The sequence below is a fragment of the Eschscholzia californica genome, unplaced genomic scaffold, assembly GCF_041429995.1.
Source record: "Eschscholzia californica isolate CP2 unplaced genomic scaffold, dmEscCali1.0.p SCAF_6, whole genome shotgun sequence".
In the NCBI taxonomy this organism is placed as follows: Eukaryota; Viridiplantae; Streptophyta; class Magnoliopsida; order Ranunculales; family Papaveraceae; genus Eschscholzia; species Eschscholzia californica.
This window is the reverse complement of record NW_028238483.1, coordinates 14,093,326-14,110,745: the sequence shown is the minus strand read 5'-3', so window position 1 is coordinate 14,110,745 and position 17,420 is coordinate 14,093,326. Positions and strand designations below refer to the sequence as shown.

General features: G+C 35.1%; 2 protein-coding genes across 13 annotated transcripts in view; one reads left to right on the top strand and one right to left on the bottom strand.

Annotated features, from left to right (window-relative positions):
- The window catches only part of LOC147531872 (uncharacterized), an 80,277-nt gene that overhangs the window by 26,361 nt on the left and 36,496 nt on the right, over positions 1 to 17,420 (top strand). The window lies entirely within an intron of this gene.
- Positions 7,155 to 12,905, bottom strand: LOC147531876 (sucrose synthase-like). 12 transcript variants are annotated; one of them, XM_086645515.1, is made up of 14 exons: positions 12,428 to 12,905; positions 11,426 to 11,567; positions 11,118 to 11,244; positions 10,875 to 11,026; positions 10,600 to 10,792; positions 10,037 to 10,372; positions 9,850 to 9,945; positions 9,587 to 9,760; positions 9,093 to 9,209; positions 8,834 to 9,000; positions 8,493 to 8,717; positions 7,844 to 8,407; positions 7,599 to 7,737; positions 7,155 to 7,429 (listed from the first exon to the last, which is right to left on the bottom strand). In XM_086645515.1, exons 2-14 carry the CDS (start codon positions 11,521 to 11,523, stop codon positions 7,397 to 7,399), a joined length of 2,421 nt encoding a protein of 806 aa, XP_086501641.1. In that variant the 5' UTR covers positions 11,524 to 11,567; positions 12,428 to 12,905; the 3' UTR covers positions 7,155 to 7,396. The 12 variants fall into 12 exon arrangements, with proteins under 12 accessions (XP_086501641.1, XP_086501635.1, XP_086501642.1 ...); XM_086645509.1 differs by having other exon boundaries at positions 10,600 to 10,795; positions 12,428 to 12,795; XM_086645516.1 differs by having other exon boundaries at positions 11,692 to 12,781.

Here is a 17,420-nt window from a genome sequence, read left to right as displayed (position 1 = left end):
AAGCACTACTGCTAGAATTCATGACATACGGGTGGACAAGGTAAATAACTCAGTGTCTGGTAAATAATTAAATGTCTGGTAAACAAAAAAATGTCTGGTAAACAATTATTTGTGTATAAATGTATATCTTTCTGGAAAATAATTGTGTGGCTGGTGAAATGTATGTTACTTTGTACAACCTCGAAGTGTGGAATAAGGACAAAGAACATTGCCTGAAAGCGAAAGATTTAGATGAACTTATGATGAATCGGGGATGTGACTCGCAAATCATAGACTGGTTTGAGGACCACCTAGCCCAGGACGCCAGAGACATGAACAAAGAAGTTATTTTCCTATCTTCATTGCTTTTTGTAAGATTCCTTGTCAAACATATAATTCATTTTTAGATGGTGTTGAGTAAGTAGTAGTCTAAATTATATAACAATTTGCAGACCTTGATCAAACAAGAGCGGAGTCAGACAAGTATTGAGGTCAATTTAAATTAGCGTCTGGAAGCGCAATAAATCAAAGATCATACTACAACGTTGTGCGCGCCACTGAATACTCCTTACACAGATGACTCATTCGAGGGTCATCACTGGACTCTGTTTGTCTATGAATTCGAAGAGAATGAATGGAAGCACTACAACTCTTTGCAGCGTGACACTAACCTGGCTAACCAATGCAGCAATAATGCAAAGAAATTTGCATCGCAGCTGGCAGAAACATTGATAAAGATGAAGTGCACACGCAAACGAAGTGGGCCTTACGCTAAAGAAAGGATGACGAAAAAGATAACCTATGTAAAGGAGGTTGATTGCCCTCAGCAAGGGGATAGGTGAGTCTAATATTTGCTTCCTTACTTTAGTAGTTTATAAGTTTCTTTAAACTAACTGCATCTTTTTTTAATTAAACAGTCCAGACTGTGGCCTCTAGGTAATGCTCCAGTTGGAGGATATCTTCAACATAAGCAACCAGTCCAATTTGCCGGGGTGCTGCTCGCAGCTGGAAACTTATGCAGACAAAGCAAGAAGAAAGAGGGTAGAAGTAACATTCAAAATTTTGGATGAATCAAAGGAGGGTATGGAGAAGGATGATAGCGGAAGCGTCCTAAATAGTTGTTTATGTGAAACTTATGGTTGTGTTTTTTAAGTTTTACTAAGTACTGGTTTTTAAGTTTTGTTAAGTACTTGTTGTTTATGTTAAACTTATGGTTGTTGGTTTGAAACATTTTGTTAGTCAAAAATATGTTCGCACTGGAAAAAACTTGGAAATTTTCCTTAAAAAATACCGGGAAACAAAGAATTTCCGGTAAATAAAATAATTTACTGGACAAAACTTAGAAAATAATATTCTAAACCCGGTGAAACTTAAACTTCCGGTAAATAAAAATATGTACTGGACATAACTTAGAAAAAAATATACTAAATCACGGGAAAACAAATAATTTCCGGTAAATAAAATAATTTACTGGACAAAACTTAGAAAAAAGTATTCTAAAATCCGGGAAAAATTGAACTTCCGGTAAATAAAAATATGTACTGGATATAACTTAGAAAAAAATATTCTAAAACACGGGAAAACTTAAACTTTCCGGTAAATAAAATAATGTACTGGACAAAACTTAGAAATAAAGATTCTAAATCCAGGGAAACTTAAATTTTCTGGAAAATATAATAATGTACTGGACAAAATTTAGAAATAAAGATTCTAAATCAAGGAAAACTTATAATTTCTGGAAAATAAAATATGTACTGGACATAACTTAGAAAAAAATATTCTAATTCACGGGAAAACAAATAATTTCCGGTAAATAAAATAATTTACTGGACAAAACTTAGAAAAAAGTATTCTAAAATTCGGGAAAAATTAAACTTTTCGGTAAATAAAAATATGTACTGGATATAACTTAGAAAAAAATACTTTAAAACACGGGAAAACTTAAACTTTCCGGTAAATAAAATAATGTACTGGACAAAATTTAGAAATAAAGATTCTAAATCCAGGGAAACTTAAATTTTCTAGAAAATATAATAATGTACTGGACAAAATTTAGAAATAAAGATTCTAAATCAAGGAAAACTTATAATTTCCGGAAAATAAAATAATGTACTGGACAAAACTTAGAAAAAATTGGTATAATGTACTGGACAAAACTTAGAAAAAAATATTCTAAATCATGGGAAAACTTAAACTTTTCGGTAAATAAAATAATGTACTGGACAAAACTTAGAAATAAAGATTCTAAATCTAGGGAAACTTAAATTTTCTGGTAAATAAAATAATGTACTGGACAAAACTTAGAAATAAAGATTCTAAATCAAGGAAAACTTATAATTTCCGAAAAATAAAATAATGTAATGGACAAAACTTAAAGTTTCATGTAATGCATTAAGTTCGAGCACAACACACATTAACAAAATATAATGTAATACATTACGTTCAAACACAAATACATTAAGTTCGACAAAAGATACAAAAAAATCAAAGCAGCACAAGGCTAAAATATGACTCTCTTCAAAAATTTGAAAAGCTCCAACACTGTAAATGTTTTTCAAAGTTGTAGAGTGCCCCTAGTTTTTGATGCTGATATAAAAACAGTTTCAATCCCTAAATCGCTTCGTTGCACGAAGCACGGTTGTGATAAGAGAGATTTTTACACCTACCGCATATCCGCTGTCTCTTTTTAAAGTTTCCAGAACTTTCAATTCTTACAGAACGTGGTCTGCCTGGACGTTTCTTGGTTAAAGGAGGAAGTATCTTGCTGGCTTCCTCAAACGTTTTTTGTTGATCGAAAGTTGGGACAGGGTTTATGGAATGACTATAAGTCTTACAGTATGCATCCGTTGTAACAGCGGGATCAAAAAAGAATGATGAATCACCTTCATGCACTTTAATACACAATATGGCATGCTCACAAGGGATGCCTTGGACTTGCCACTTACGACATGTGCATGTAAGATCCCCAAGGTCCAAGGAGTGACTCGGCATGGACATTACTTCATATACAAATTTACCTGATTGTATGCACTTCCAGCTACAGGCAACGTTGAATCTAGACTGCATTTTTTCGTTGGCCTTAGGGCACAAGAAAGAGTCCCAAGTTGCCAACTCAGTTCTTCTTGCATTCATCATGTTCATAATTTTAATCCTCAACATATCTAGCATTACGGTTATTGGAAGAACTCTCTCATCCCTTATCCACGAATTAAAACCGTACCTTTTTCCTGGAAAGAAAACATCAGTCCAATGTTTCGGATTTACAGAGTGCAAAAATGCATCCCGCCATTGCCACCCATGACTACGAGTTCAGAAGTGTACTTCTGAAAATCCGATATAGTAAGGGCTCTAGCCGCCTTAAACATGAGGGATTGGAAATAGTCCGACTTCTTAGCACCATTCTTTACACGTACATTCAAATTGTTTCGTAAATGCCAAACGCAGAATGAATGGTGCGCGGTTGGAAAAATGTTCGCAACTGCGTTTATCATACCATTGTGCCTGTCCGACATAAAAGTCAAAGACTCACTAATATCAACCATTTTTGCCAAATTACAAAAAAACCAGGTCCAGTTTTGATCATTTTCTACATCAACGACAGCATAGGCGAGAACAAAAAAACCTGCAAAGTACATGTTATTCGAATTAATTTGCAGTAGGAAGAACAGGACATTATTTCATATTTCAGCCTAAATATTTAGGTTAAGAAAAAACAAAAAATCCAGTAAATAAAAATGTGTACCAGACAGAAAAACTTGGTAAAATACTTACCATCATTGCCATTCTTCGCTACAGCTGCAAGAATGCATCCTTTGTATTTCGTTTTCGCAAAAGTACCATCAACAAATATCAATGGGCGGCAGTGCTTGAAACCTTGGATGCATGCCCCAAGAGCAATAAATATTCGAACAAAACGGTGGGAATCTTTATCAACTTGAAGATCAAGTACACTATTAGGGTTAGAACGTGATAGGGCATCAACATACCAGTTGAGTTTGGCATAAGAATCAGCTTCCTCCCCATAGGCCAAAGAAATACTCTTATTTCGAGCCTTATATGAATAGTAGTAGCTATGTTTAATTCCATAGTCTTTCTTGAAAGATGTGACAATGTCTTTAGTACTTTTGGTCGGATTCTCCCTAATGTCATCGACTATTAATAAGCTAACAGTTTCGGTTGATAATCTTGGCATATTCTCTGACATTATAAAGTCTTGACAAGTGGGCACAGGGTTGTAAGCTTTTAGAACAAAGATTGACCATGACTTCAGAGGAGCCACAACGTGAATGGTCCAAGAACATTTTGGGGATTTGCATACGCAAGTAATACGATCAAGATCATTCTTCAAATAATTAAAATTGTACCCGTGCTTTATGGAATATCGTCCAAGTGCATTTCGAAAGGCATTGGCGCCTCCAAGGAATTCCTGCCCCAAATGTGTAAACACCTTAGGCCAGCTAGCAGACCTTAGAGGTTCAGCCCTGACAATGGCAGTAGATGCATCCTCAACCGTGAGAGAGGAATTTGAGAAAAAATCCCGTTGGACACTGCACAAAACAAAATGGTTTCATTTTAAATGATAAATCAGAACAATAAACTAAATATCACTACAAGAAAAACATATCATTGGCACGGGTAAATTTAATTTAGGTAAGGAAACAGTTTTGTTCTCGGTAAACAAAAATATTTACTCACCATATTTTTGTTTACGGTAAACAGAAATATGTACTCATCATAATTTTGAGTATTTATGTATACTGAACCAGTAAACTTATTTATTTACCGTAAAATAAAGGATGGTTTTCAGTACACAACAAACAACAATATGTAATGAATTCCACACTTACTTATTAGACATTTGTTACGTGTTCATATCATTGACACGGGTAAATTATATTTAGGTAAGAAAACAGTTTTGTTCTCGGTAAACTGAAATATTTACTCACCATATTTTTGTTCACGGTAAATAGAAATATGTACTCATCATAATTTTAAGTATTTATGTATACTGAACTAGTAAACTTATTTCTTTACCGTAAAATAAAGGATGGTTATCAGTACACAACAAACAACAATATGTAATGAATTCCACACTTACTTATTAGATATTTGTTACTTGTTCATATCATTGGCACGGGTAAATTATATTTAGGTAAGGAAACAGTTTTGTTCTTGGTAAAGAAAAATATGTACTCACCAGAGTTTGGTTTGCGGTAAACTAAAATGTGTACTCACCAAATTATAATTTTAAGTAAAACAATACTGAAATAGTAAAGTTCAAATTAGTTCCAAACTTACTTATTAGATATTTGATTGTGGTTCACCATTTCAGATGATGTTGCAGCAGAAGTAGATGATGTATAGCCGAAAAAATCACGCTCCAACCTGGATAGAGAGAGAAAATAAATAATCGAGTAAACCAGAAAAACATATGTTTACTGTTACAACTAAGTTGAAGTTTGTTTCACCAGAGAGGACGTCGTGCAACAATGTCCCTAGAAAGCATTTCTTCAATATCCATTGTATACTGTCCAGAAAAGAAAAATAAAGTAGGTATGAAACAATAATGTACAGAAAACAAAAAAAAAATCCTTTCACTTAGTCTGACATTTTGGAATGTCCAATTTTCAACATAGATTTAGATGAGTAGTTGTTCATTTACAAATGGAATTATCATCTTCCTTAAAAGGACAAATGAAATATTCAGCTTCCTTAAATTCTATCATTGAAGACAAATGGAATTTGTTCATTTAAGAGGCATTACCTTAAAAAGTTGGAAGATAAGAGCAGATTCTGGTTGGAAGATATTAAGACAGTCGGTGGTATAAATAGGTTGGAAGATGGAATTTTAAACTTTTTGAAAGTTTTTGAAACTGAATACAGAAAGAGCGGGATCCCAAATTTTCGCCAAAAATTTGGCCAAAATGGGCGGGAAACCCTGGTAAAAAAGGAGGAGATAAGCTTTCGAAATTTAGAGAGAGAAAGAAAAGGAAAGAAGGAAGAAGGGATTTGGCGCGAAATGGGAGGGAAGGATGTGATTGTCTGCAACGGAATGACTGGGCATTTAATGATCGGAGGAAATCGTGGGAGAGAGAAGGAGCTGGGTCAAGTCGAGGGGCAAGAAAGGAAGAAAAAAAAAAGGGAAAAAAATATTTTCCCTGACATTAGGACCTGCAGCGAAATTTTTGGCAAGAGTGGATTTTTTTTGGGTTTACCCCCCCAGTTTTTGGACTGTTAGCTCAAAAATCCTTAATTTATACCATAAAGATTTGAAGACTAGAAAACATTAATAAATCCCTTTTACTAAAAGAATTTTCTGAGGGAGATTTGCCCAAATTTTTGTTTTGAATAAAGATGGTGGTAAGGTTTCTAACATAATGCAAACAAAATCTAGGGTTACACGAGGGTGTGATTGGTGACCTATGGTGATGGTTTGTCCCTTAATCCTCTTGTTACTTGTCCTATGATTTTGGAAACCGAGTGGATTTAAGCTCCTTTGGTGTAGAAGAAGAGCATAAAAAAAATCCAAATTTTTGAATACTTTTGAGTTGCAGAAGACAAAGGAGATAAAGATAACGAAGGAGCGAGAAATTGTTGGAGGGTAAGAGATAGAAAGAAAAAACGTTAAAAAGAAAGAAAAATATCAACAATGAGATAATAGACAAATGAACAAATATTTCAAAAGAAGATCATCTCAGTATTTTCTCGTACACAAATGGACGAAGAATTTAAAAGAAGACCATCTCAGTATTTTCTTAACTTAGAGAACCACGCGGGAAGCGAGTTATACTTTAGGGGGTCACTTAGGAAATAACCCTATTAAATTTATTGATTTGTGGGAGCTTGTGAGGAGTGAGAGTGATATATAGTTCCCACATAGATAGGTTTTCCTTTATTTTGTGTAGGTTAACTCTATATATAGAGTTTCTTCCTAATGCTTTAGGACAACAAATGAATCAAATATTTACTATTTATTTCTTTATTCTAGATCAGTATCGGTACTGGCCTAGGCTAACCGATCTGGGTCCTTCCCAAGCTAGACGCAGGTAGTCCGGCCGAGTTGACACCACTACATTCAGTGATGACCTCAGTTCTATTTCATCTGCCAAAAAATAATTAAAGAAAAAAAAAAAAGACAAGTTGTGCAAAAGAGAAAGAGAATAGAACTGTGGGACTGAATAGATATTGAACTACTATATTACTATGAATTGGAGGTCAATAGTGGAAAATATAAGCACCAGTTCATTCATTTGGAAACAAGGGATTAAGTAAACCCCAAACAAATATGACAACTTCACTAAACTAATCAATTGAAAGTTGAGAATCTCAAACAATGAAAGTTATTATATATGTAACAGATCTTTCTCTGCTTCGAGTCTTCGATCGAACACAAGCAATTCCACACTTCAATTTACTACTAATCATCAGTGGCCAGAGGAACTGCCATCGCCTGAAAATTAATCACCCATTCATAGAGAAAAATAAGCAAATGAAAATTGAGGGGTGTTCGATAATTTCAAAATAAAACACTTGTGAATATTCGCTTTTTTTTAAGTTCATATGGAACGAAAGTTTGGGGAATTTCTTGTTACAGGAAAAAGGAAGTTTGGGATACTTACCAACTTACGATACTTGAGAGCATAAAACATCTCAAGATATCGTCGAGTCTCACGACGTTCAAGGTTGGAGACGTATTTCCAAAAGCCATAAACCCCAGACAATGTCATCAAGCTCTCTGAGTAAATTTGCCATGTATACCTACAAATATTGGAAACAAAGAACGCAAGAAGAGAATAAAGTTAACAAACCATTTCTTTAAAAATCGATCGAGTAGAGAATTTCACATAATAAAGATTTTTCTTACTTTTCATAAATGCGCTTCAAACCTGCTTCTGAAATTTCGTCCCAGTGTGACGGATTACTGTTACACTTTTCGAAGAATTTGACAAGTATCTCAGACGTCTTCTCGCCTTGGTAGGGATCAATGTGAAATCCGGATTTCCCGTGAACTATAATTTCTGCTGGACCTCCATGAAGAGTTGCAAATGTAGGCAAACCACAAGTCATGGATTCAACAACTGTGAGTCCAAAAGCTTCATATAATGCAGGTTGTACAAAAGCACCCTTCGTGTCTGCTATACAACGATAGAGTTCACCATTTCGTATACGATTCATCTGAGAGGAAATCCAACGGAAATCTCCGTCTAACTTATAAGTCTCAATGAGTTCATACATTTTCTTCATCTCTTCTTTCTCTTCTAAATCCTTTGATTCCTTCCTTCGATCGCCAGCAACCACCACAAGGTTAACCAACTCTCTTAGTCGTGAGTTCTTCCCGAACCATTCAACCAATCCTGTCATGTTCTTCACACGGTCTAGTCTTGCCATTGAAAATATTATCGGCTTTGAACGGTCTTTTAGCACACCTCTGCAACATCAAAACCACAATCAAAATGTTATTCCAATCATTTCTGTACAAATGAAACAAAGGGTTAGGAGTAAGTAGAACTTACATGTGTTCATCGTTTTGAGTTGTACTATAAAGAAGCTCTTCGATTTCTGAGTGAAAAGCAGTGAGTCGTTTTTCTTTCTCCGTATAAGGGAAGTAAACATCCATGTCAGCTCCAGGTGAAACGATGTTGAACTTGGGATCGAACACATCAATTCCATGAACAACTCGGTATAGTCCGGGAAGAGTAAAAGCTGTGTGGCTTTCATATTGTCCAACTGTGTCCTTGCTGAAAGTGTAAAATGTAGAAAAGATTGAGGGAAAAAAATGGAATTTTATGGACAAGAAAAACGCTTTTCAATGAGCCAGAAAAACTGTTATAAAGAAAAAAATCAGTGAATATACCTTCCTGCAATCTCTTGGAAGGTACTAGTGATGATGAAATCTGTATGATTCATGGCAATCAGATCAGCTGTGAATTGACATGAGAAGTGGTACTTCTCATCAAACTTTTTCCAGTATATATCAGAATCTGGGTACTTTGTTTTCTCCAAGGCATGCGCAATGGTGCACTATAAAAGCAAAAAAAATGAAGTATCAGTTCCTGATCCTAATAAAACCGTAAAGAAGCTTCAAAGATCATATTTCACCAGAAATGACAGACCTGAGTAACTCCTAATTTGTGTGCAAGCAAAGAAGCAACAAGATTTCCATCACTGTAATTACCGATGATCAGGTCTGGCTTTCCCTGCAACTCTCCGGCAATTTCATTTGCAACATCCTGATGACAAATTAGAAAGATCCATCAGATATTTTAAGTTGATGAGTTGAATGCCAATGACTGCCAATAGAAATTTAGGTGGTGTTTTTATTCTCAGTTCAGATCTAAAATCTGACTCGAGGTCTCAATCGACTCGAGTCGGATTTCAGACTGTTGGTTTCGTGTCAGACTGACTCAGGCTGATTTTGGGTCTATGTTAGAAGACAGAAAATAAGTTTGAATTCAAGCTCTATCTGAAATAACCTAAAATGATTATTTGCCCCTAATCAAGACAAGACTCAGACTCGATCACTTAGACTTAAACAAGTCAGACCCAGGTGATCGTGATTCACACAATAAAAACACAATCACTACTTCAGTAGGAAAAAGATGATTACCTCTGTGAATCTCTCCAAGTAAGGCCATACTTCAAACCTCGAGATCCATTTTCGAACAATCCCGTTTTCATTTTTGAAGGGAACTCGGAGAATGTGAGAATGCTCTGTTCCGAAGACTTTCTCAAGACGCTGACCACAAGTAGTACCTACTGCATCAGGTAGCAGTCTGGTCACCTAGTTTTGGCAGAAAACTTAGCATCAAATAAAGATCAAATGGTACTTGAGAAAAACGACAAACAATTGAAGTTTGAACAAAAACTTACAATGAGAATTCGGGGTATAATATCAAGTCCTTGGCGCTTAATACGTTGAAGCATTTCGCTCTCCAAAGCTTTAACTTGATCCAAAATATATACAATCTGCAGTTAAATTTGTTTAGACAATAACTATATACAAAAGAGTAGTTCTTTTAGTTTTAAGATAATAAGTTTTCTCAGTAGCCACAAATACCTGGCCACCAGTGTCAGGAAAGCCCAAGACATTGTTTTGGGCAAAGTAACCATGAGGAGAGAGAATTACAACATTGAAAACCATTGGAACTCTCCCAAGAAAGCTCTCAAGTGTACATGGATCGGGTGCCTCGAGAAGATCTAGTAGTAGATGAATCATCTCTTGTACACGCTTTGCAATATCACCCCAACCCCTTTCCAACCCAATCTCTTGAAACTTGTGATCAAATTCTGAATATGGAGTATCTGGAGCAAGTGCTGACAGATATTCAGAAGCTTTCCTTAAAACTGACTGAAGGGCATTGAGGTCTTGTACTCGATCATTCAGCATCATAGTCTGCAAAACAATTTGTGAATAATTCAGATTTATGAACACAAAGATCGACAATATCTCGTCAAAATTCTCTGTACCGATCAACCAATCCTCTCATACTCCAAAAAAACGGGAAGTCGCAGTTATCTTTTGAGTATTAACTAGTTTATAAGAATAATAAAAGCTCATCCGTAAAATCCATAGAATTTAAAGGAAGTTAGAAAAGTAATAGTCTTTGGTAAATCTTCTACCTTTCCCTTGTAGTGGTGCACTCGGAGAAAATCGAGCAACGGGGCCATGCTATCTTTGTCATGAAACATTTTGGAAGAAAGGTGCCTGTTGAGAAACTGTACACCATTGCCTATAGATTTTGATAATGTCGGTTTTGGGAACGAAGCATTGAATGGCTCAAAATCCAACTCGAGCATAAAGTTATCATTGGACCTGCTAAGCAAGTAATCAAACTCGAGGATTTAGAAAACGGAAAGAACCATCTATATAAATGACCTTACATGATCAAGTTTACCTTCCATTAACAAGTTCTTCTTTGAATTGCAAATATTCAGAAGCAGTCAGTTCTTCTGTGACAAGTGCATCCAAATTCAGACGTATATACTCCCAAATTCCAGGCCTCGGACGAACAGCAAGTGCAATCCATGGAGGTAAAACTATTGCTTCCTATAACCAAAAAACAAAAACCAAATTCGATCAAATAATCATAAAACTATTCAGCTACCAAAGATGAAATTGAATCTGTGATCAGTCTCACCTGGGTGGATCTTAAAACTTCTCCGAATACCCCTTCAGTTAGCTTTTTCTTGTCTCCTTCGAATATCGCCTCAACCTCAGCTAACAGATGATGAGGTTGCAAAATTCCTTTCCCCTGACTTTCAAGTCTACATATTTAACCAACCCCACAAAGATAAGCAGATATTTAATAACCAGAGAAAAGGAGAAACCCCCTTTCTGCTTAGTGCTAAGTTTCTTGAGTGAATCTAATAACCAATCATAGAAGTTTTAACTCAAACGCAAAAAAGTAGAAATCTATTTTTAATCTTGATTAGAAAGCTCATTAACCTTGCCAGGAGAGCTAACAATTCCTTCTTGCAAGATGAAAGAGTCTCATTGAATCGTTCTCGAACGCTATGAACTCTAGATAGTACACGTTCAGCCATGATTTCTTTCAATTAAACAACTTAAATTTCACAGATTGCAATATCTGAAACACAGAAAAACAAGATGATCAAGTAAATCAGTAACTCAAAGTAAGTTTATACATTAAATAAATGAATAGAACTGACTAGAAAGTCAAAACCTAGAATTATAAAAAGATTAAATCTGACCTAACATCTCACACTCTACCAAATTTATTCAACTTTATATATCTATAGAGAGAGAGATCATTTCAGAAGTTGAAGTTCAAATGTAACAAACAGAAGAATTTGAACAGAGTATGAACATCCAGAAGCTTCAACAAAGCTTGAAATGAAGTTCAAATTTAACAAACATAAGACTTTGATCAGATCATATTCATAAGAGGAAAGATCAGAAAGTCAACCTTCAGTTTGACCCGTAAGTTTTCAATTAAGTATACCAAAAAAACAGGAATATATCAATTTTCATGATCTTCAAAGAAGAAGAAGGTCATTGATTATAGCTGACAAAGACTTCAGGAAATACGTGGAGATAAGAGAGAGAGATTCCAAGTAATTAGCAAAACACGTCAAAAATTCCTACTAGAAAATGACCTAATTTAGCCGATTTAGAATGTTGAAAAGATATACTTAAGTCTAATTTGAAATTTTCTTGTTGAACAAGAAACCAAGATAAGGTCATTTAGCGTCAAGTATCATCATCTTCAACTAACTAATCTAGAGAGAGAAAGATGTTATAGAGAGAGAGAGAGAGAGAAGTGCAATTTTTGATAGATGAAGAACTGATGAAAGAAAAGAAGAAATGAATATACCTCTGGATACTAATATGAGAAGAGTGATTTGAAATACAAATTTGAGATGGAAAAGAAGAAATGAGATTAAAGGCTTTATATAATATTAGAATTAGGGATAAAAGATGCTTTACTTTCTCTCTCTATCTCTCTCTATCCTGTGGTTTTGGTACTTCTTTCGTAAAACAGCTTTCCACTATCAATTACCAGGTTCACTGTTACAGAACCGCTGCACCATTAAAAACTCTTTATCTACCTTCTCTCTTGTTTATAACCAAGAAATAGTATAAAAATGTTCTCTCTCTCTATAATGTTGCAGATTTCAACAATATTTTGTACTCCACTGCGTAGTTTATACGTTATATACTTGGATATGGATATCATCCATGATATGAGAGGTCATGATTTTGATTGGTGGGTGAGTGGGAGTAGTAAAAGAAATTTTACTCAATATAAACTAATTACGTCTCCAAACTTTCACATCTTCCTTTTAAAATTTTCCACCCGAAAAACTATTTCGATTTTCTTATATTTTTCAGCTTCTTCTTCTACTTTGGCGACCTCCACCACAAATTTCGGCAACACTTTCATCATCTTCGTACACTTATTCCTATCTCACTTTTTTTGTTCTCTGTTTTTTTATTCCTCCCCTTCGTCTGAGATAGAGAGAGGGAGAGAGAGAAGAGAAACTCCGGCGAGTTTCGTCGGTCGACGACTATAGTATTAAAGGAGGGTGTGTTTGGGGAAGCATTTTTAGTTTTCCACCCTTTGATATTTTATTCCTTGAAAAATTTTCTTATTTCTTCAAATCACCTACTTTTGGATTCTCTGCTTTTGATTTAGATTTTAGAAAATGAAAATTGGGTTTAGGCTCAAAAATTGACTCCCTAATCAGACATACATGGGAGAAAGGGGTGTGAGCAAAAAGCCCAAATTTTTTTAATAATTAAGACCTAGATCTCGTGCAGAACACAAATGAGTTACAGGTCCACGAGACAGTTTCCTGCCAGTAACTTCTATTTGTTTACTCCCAAAAAACTGGTTTGTGGACCTGCAACTCATTTGTGTTTTGCAGGGGATCCCGACCTTAATTCTCAAAAAAACTTGGGCCTTTGGCTCAATTCCTTTTAGAAAAAAAATTTGAATTGTCTACTCGGAATTATATACAAAACTATCTATCTAGAAAACCAAACCTTGGTAATTTTTAGTTTTTATAACGTTGCATTAGAGATATCATTTGCATTGAGGGTCTCAATAGTAACATCTAGGAATGAGAATTTCAATTGAGACCTGACACATAAAACAATTTAAGTTGTTTATTGAGTTTTTCATTGGAATTGCTCTTATTATAACTATCTTCGAAATCCATCAAATATTATGGGAAAGAGTGAGGGGATAATCATGGTTGCTAGTAGATCGGCAGATTAAGTTTATTGTTTACTTGTAATAAACATCAAAGATACTAAATGAATTTGTTTTCTTACATACACCACAACATGATAGGATCATAAATCATTATAGCAACAACACATAGATCCTTAGAAGGTGTAAGAACACTCTTATAGTTGATTTAAATTTATTTCTAATTTATTTATGTCTTATAAGGAAATTCTCGATGTAAATTGCACTTTTTCTTTTGAAAAGAACTCTTCAAATATTCGAAGCACATAAATCTTAGATACTTCACAAAAAATATAAGAAGAACTGAACAAAAAATTGATTGTGAATCTAACACAAAACTATTTCACTTATATATCTATTTAAAAAGAGACAGAAGTTAAATTCTTCTAATTTGTCGATATACTTTTTGTTATGCCCATTAGCCCATACCTAACCTAACAACTTTCAACAAAAAAACAAAGCTTTTTTGGGTGGAGAAAAGAATCGATATTATTTTTGTGGCTTTCAATTTTAATTTCTTAAAAAAGAACAAAAGAATTTCAACAAAAAGAAAAGGAAAACGAAAACGAGAGGTAGTCAAGAAAAGAAACCGAGGCATTAATTTTGGTGGGTCCAGCTATATGGATTTCTGGAACAAACCAACCAGAAGATCTCCAACAAAGAGTGCAAACAAAATGTGACAAAGCTGACCGACTATTAAGGGCAAAATAGTCGGGTGAATTTTATCCAAAAGAAATGCGTACGTGGCAAAAAGTGGATTAATTAATTCATGTAATTAAGTGATGTTTATCTAAATTAATTTTGTTTAAGTATATCTCTAGTTGACTGTTTTCCAATGAGCGCCAACAGTCATATGTTAAACTCTGGTTGTGGGGGCTCATTTTTTTTTCAATTAGATACTTGTCCTTGGTAGTGCCACTTTGTAGGTTTTCACGTGTTCATTGTCTCTCACATTTTTGCTGGTCTGGTTTCAAAATTCGCATGGGTAGTAGTGTTCTAAACAATTCCACGCTCTGTGTGAGATTGAATATCATGCTCCTCAAGTGTGTGCTAAAGCGAACAGTATCACTAGCAGTTTAGAATACTGCTCCGCATCATCTCATAATACGTTATCAACGCGTTTCGTTCTATCATGATATGGTCTTGGGAGAGTGTGTTGTAAACAATCTCGTATAGGTTGTGAGCTAGAGTGTGGTGTTCCTCTTAAGAGGTTAAACAACAAGGCTAGTGTCAAAACTGACAGTATCACTAGTAGCCCAGAAGATTGATCTTCATCATCTCGTAACAAGTAGGATTTAATTTCTTTTGACAGTGTTTTTCTTTAATGTATGAATTATTTAATTTGATTAAGGGGTTACTCACAAACAATGATTATAATTTTAAGTATTGTTGTTCTTGTGGACTATCTCCACAATGATTTAATTTCTTTTGACAGTGTTTTTCTTTAATGTTTGAATTATTTAATTTGATTAAGGGGTTACTCACAAACAATGATTATAATTTTAAGTATTGTTGTTCTTGCTGACTATCTCTCAAACCAAATCTCCAAACCCTAAAGTGTTATCTCATTTCTAATTGCTCTATGTTTTTTGGAATCTCCCACTTTTTCAATATCTCTCTCTCAAATTGGCAGCCATAATTATAACATTGAAACAATGGAAAACTTCGTAAATAATTTGAGTTGAAAGTATTTTATGGATTGAAGATATTCAATTAGTGATTACACACTTTTTCAAACACTAGAAGTGTTCAACAGTAAAAATTGACTACTTATTTGGTATGTGTGCATTGTTATCATATATTGAACCAAATATTGGTCAACCTTGATCAGTCAAGAAGTCAACTAATTAATTTTGGTTGCACATGTCGGAACTCTAAAAATGCACAAGTGAGTCTTTGACGAAACCAACAGAGAGCGCGAAAGAACTCTATTAACTTAGCCCTGAAATAAGAGGTTGATACGACTTTGCTGGGCACCTTAAACTCGGTCGTGAATTAAAGGCCAGTAGAAGGGTGGATCTGATTCAGCTCTGCAACTTGAGCCCAGAGCGGGAGTTATGCAAAAGTATGCTCGACACCTTGTGCTATGCCCTGCTTAAGAGAAAAGCGTTACACATAAAGCTAGATAGCGTTGAATATTCGCTTGCCATATCCAGAGATACGATCATATCGACTATGGCCAAAAAGATTCCATTGGCGGTTCTGCAACGTGGCCTCCATTTTAGACATCCAGTCTAGTTTTTTTTCGAGCCAGGATTTTCAACCCATTTTCGGACCATGAGATGAATTTATAGCCCAAGTTACATATTATTAATTACTTTTATTTCCTTTGTCATGATACTTATAAATGGAAGACATTCTCTTTCTAAGATCTCTCCAAATTTACTTTAATAAAACATTTTAGTGTCCACCAGTGTCAATGAAATTAAATGAGACAAAACATCTGTGATCTTGTGTCCAAAACCAATAATACAAATAACTGGGTAATAAATTGAAGAAGACACAAACTTATAATAATCAAAGGTGCCTTCATTGATTGAATTGAGTACATATTTCTAGGGTTGTAGAGAACTAGCAAATCAGGAGATAATTACATAGAGGAAACAATAAATTACAATTGTTATATTTTGTATTTCCTTCTATTTTGGGGAGATATCTTCTGGATATCTTCTTTGTCTTCAATATACTTCAATACCCCCCCTCCTTCGTGGCAAGTTGGAGCAGGAGAAGGGAATCTAAATCGAGACCAACTTGGAGAGTAACCGATGAAATGGATCAGAATCAAGTGGTTTCGTAAAGATGTCAACTATCTGATCCACGGAGCGAAGGTGAGTCGTCTTAATAAGACCATATTCAATTTTCTCACGAACGAAATGGCAATCGATTTCGATATGTTTGGTTCGTTCGTGGAAGACAGGATTGGCGGCAATATCACAGAAGACCTGAAAGTGAAAGGGTTCTAATATCGGGACATGGAGGTCTTGAAACAAATATTTCAGCCACTGCAGTTCTGCAGTGAGTGTAACGAGAGCTCGACATTCTGCGTCAGCCGAAGATCGGGAAACGGTCGGTTGTTTCTTGGACTTCCAAGACAATGGGCTCGAACCAAGCATAGTCAAGTAGCCGGTGGTCGAGCGACGGGTGATAGGGCAACTGACCCAATCAAAATCGGTGAAGCCGGAAATGGCCAGAGTGCTGGATGAAGAAAGGAGGAGACCATGATTCATGGTGCCTTTCAAATAACGAAGGACTCGTTGCAGTCAGCAGAAAACTCTAGGGTTGTCTTTATTTTGAGCGGGTAACCCAGTATTGTAATAGACCAGATTAGGGGTATTCCGGTTCTCGAAATAGAACCGAAACGGATTTGAATTATTGTCTAACCTAAAAGAGGTAAAATTATAGCAAAAAATTCGAAAAACTTTGGAAAAAATTGGAAAAAGTGAATTGTTAACTGACATTTGTAGATGGAGTTGGGACGATCGAAGTATGAAGATAATAAGAATCCGTAGAGCTCCTTGAGATAAAACCGAAGAAACGTAATAATTTTTATCGAATCAAAAATCCCAAAAATATCAACAGTGCTCTAATACCATAATTGAAGAGGCACAAACTATAATAGTCAAAGGTATCTTCATTTGTAGAGAACTAGTAAATAAGGAAATAATTACATAGAGGAAACAATAAATTACAATTGGCAATTGCTATATTTTGTATTTGCTTCTATTT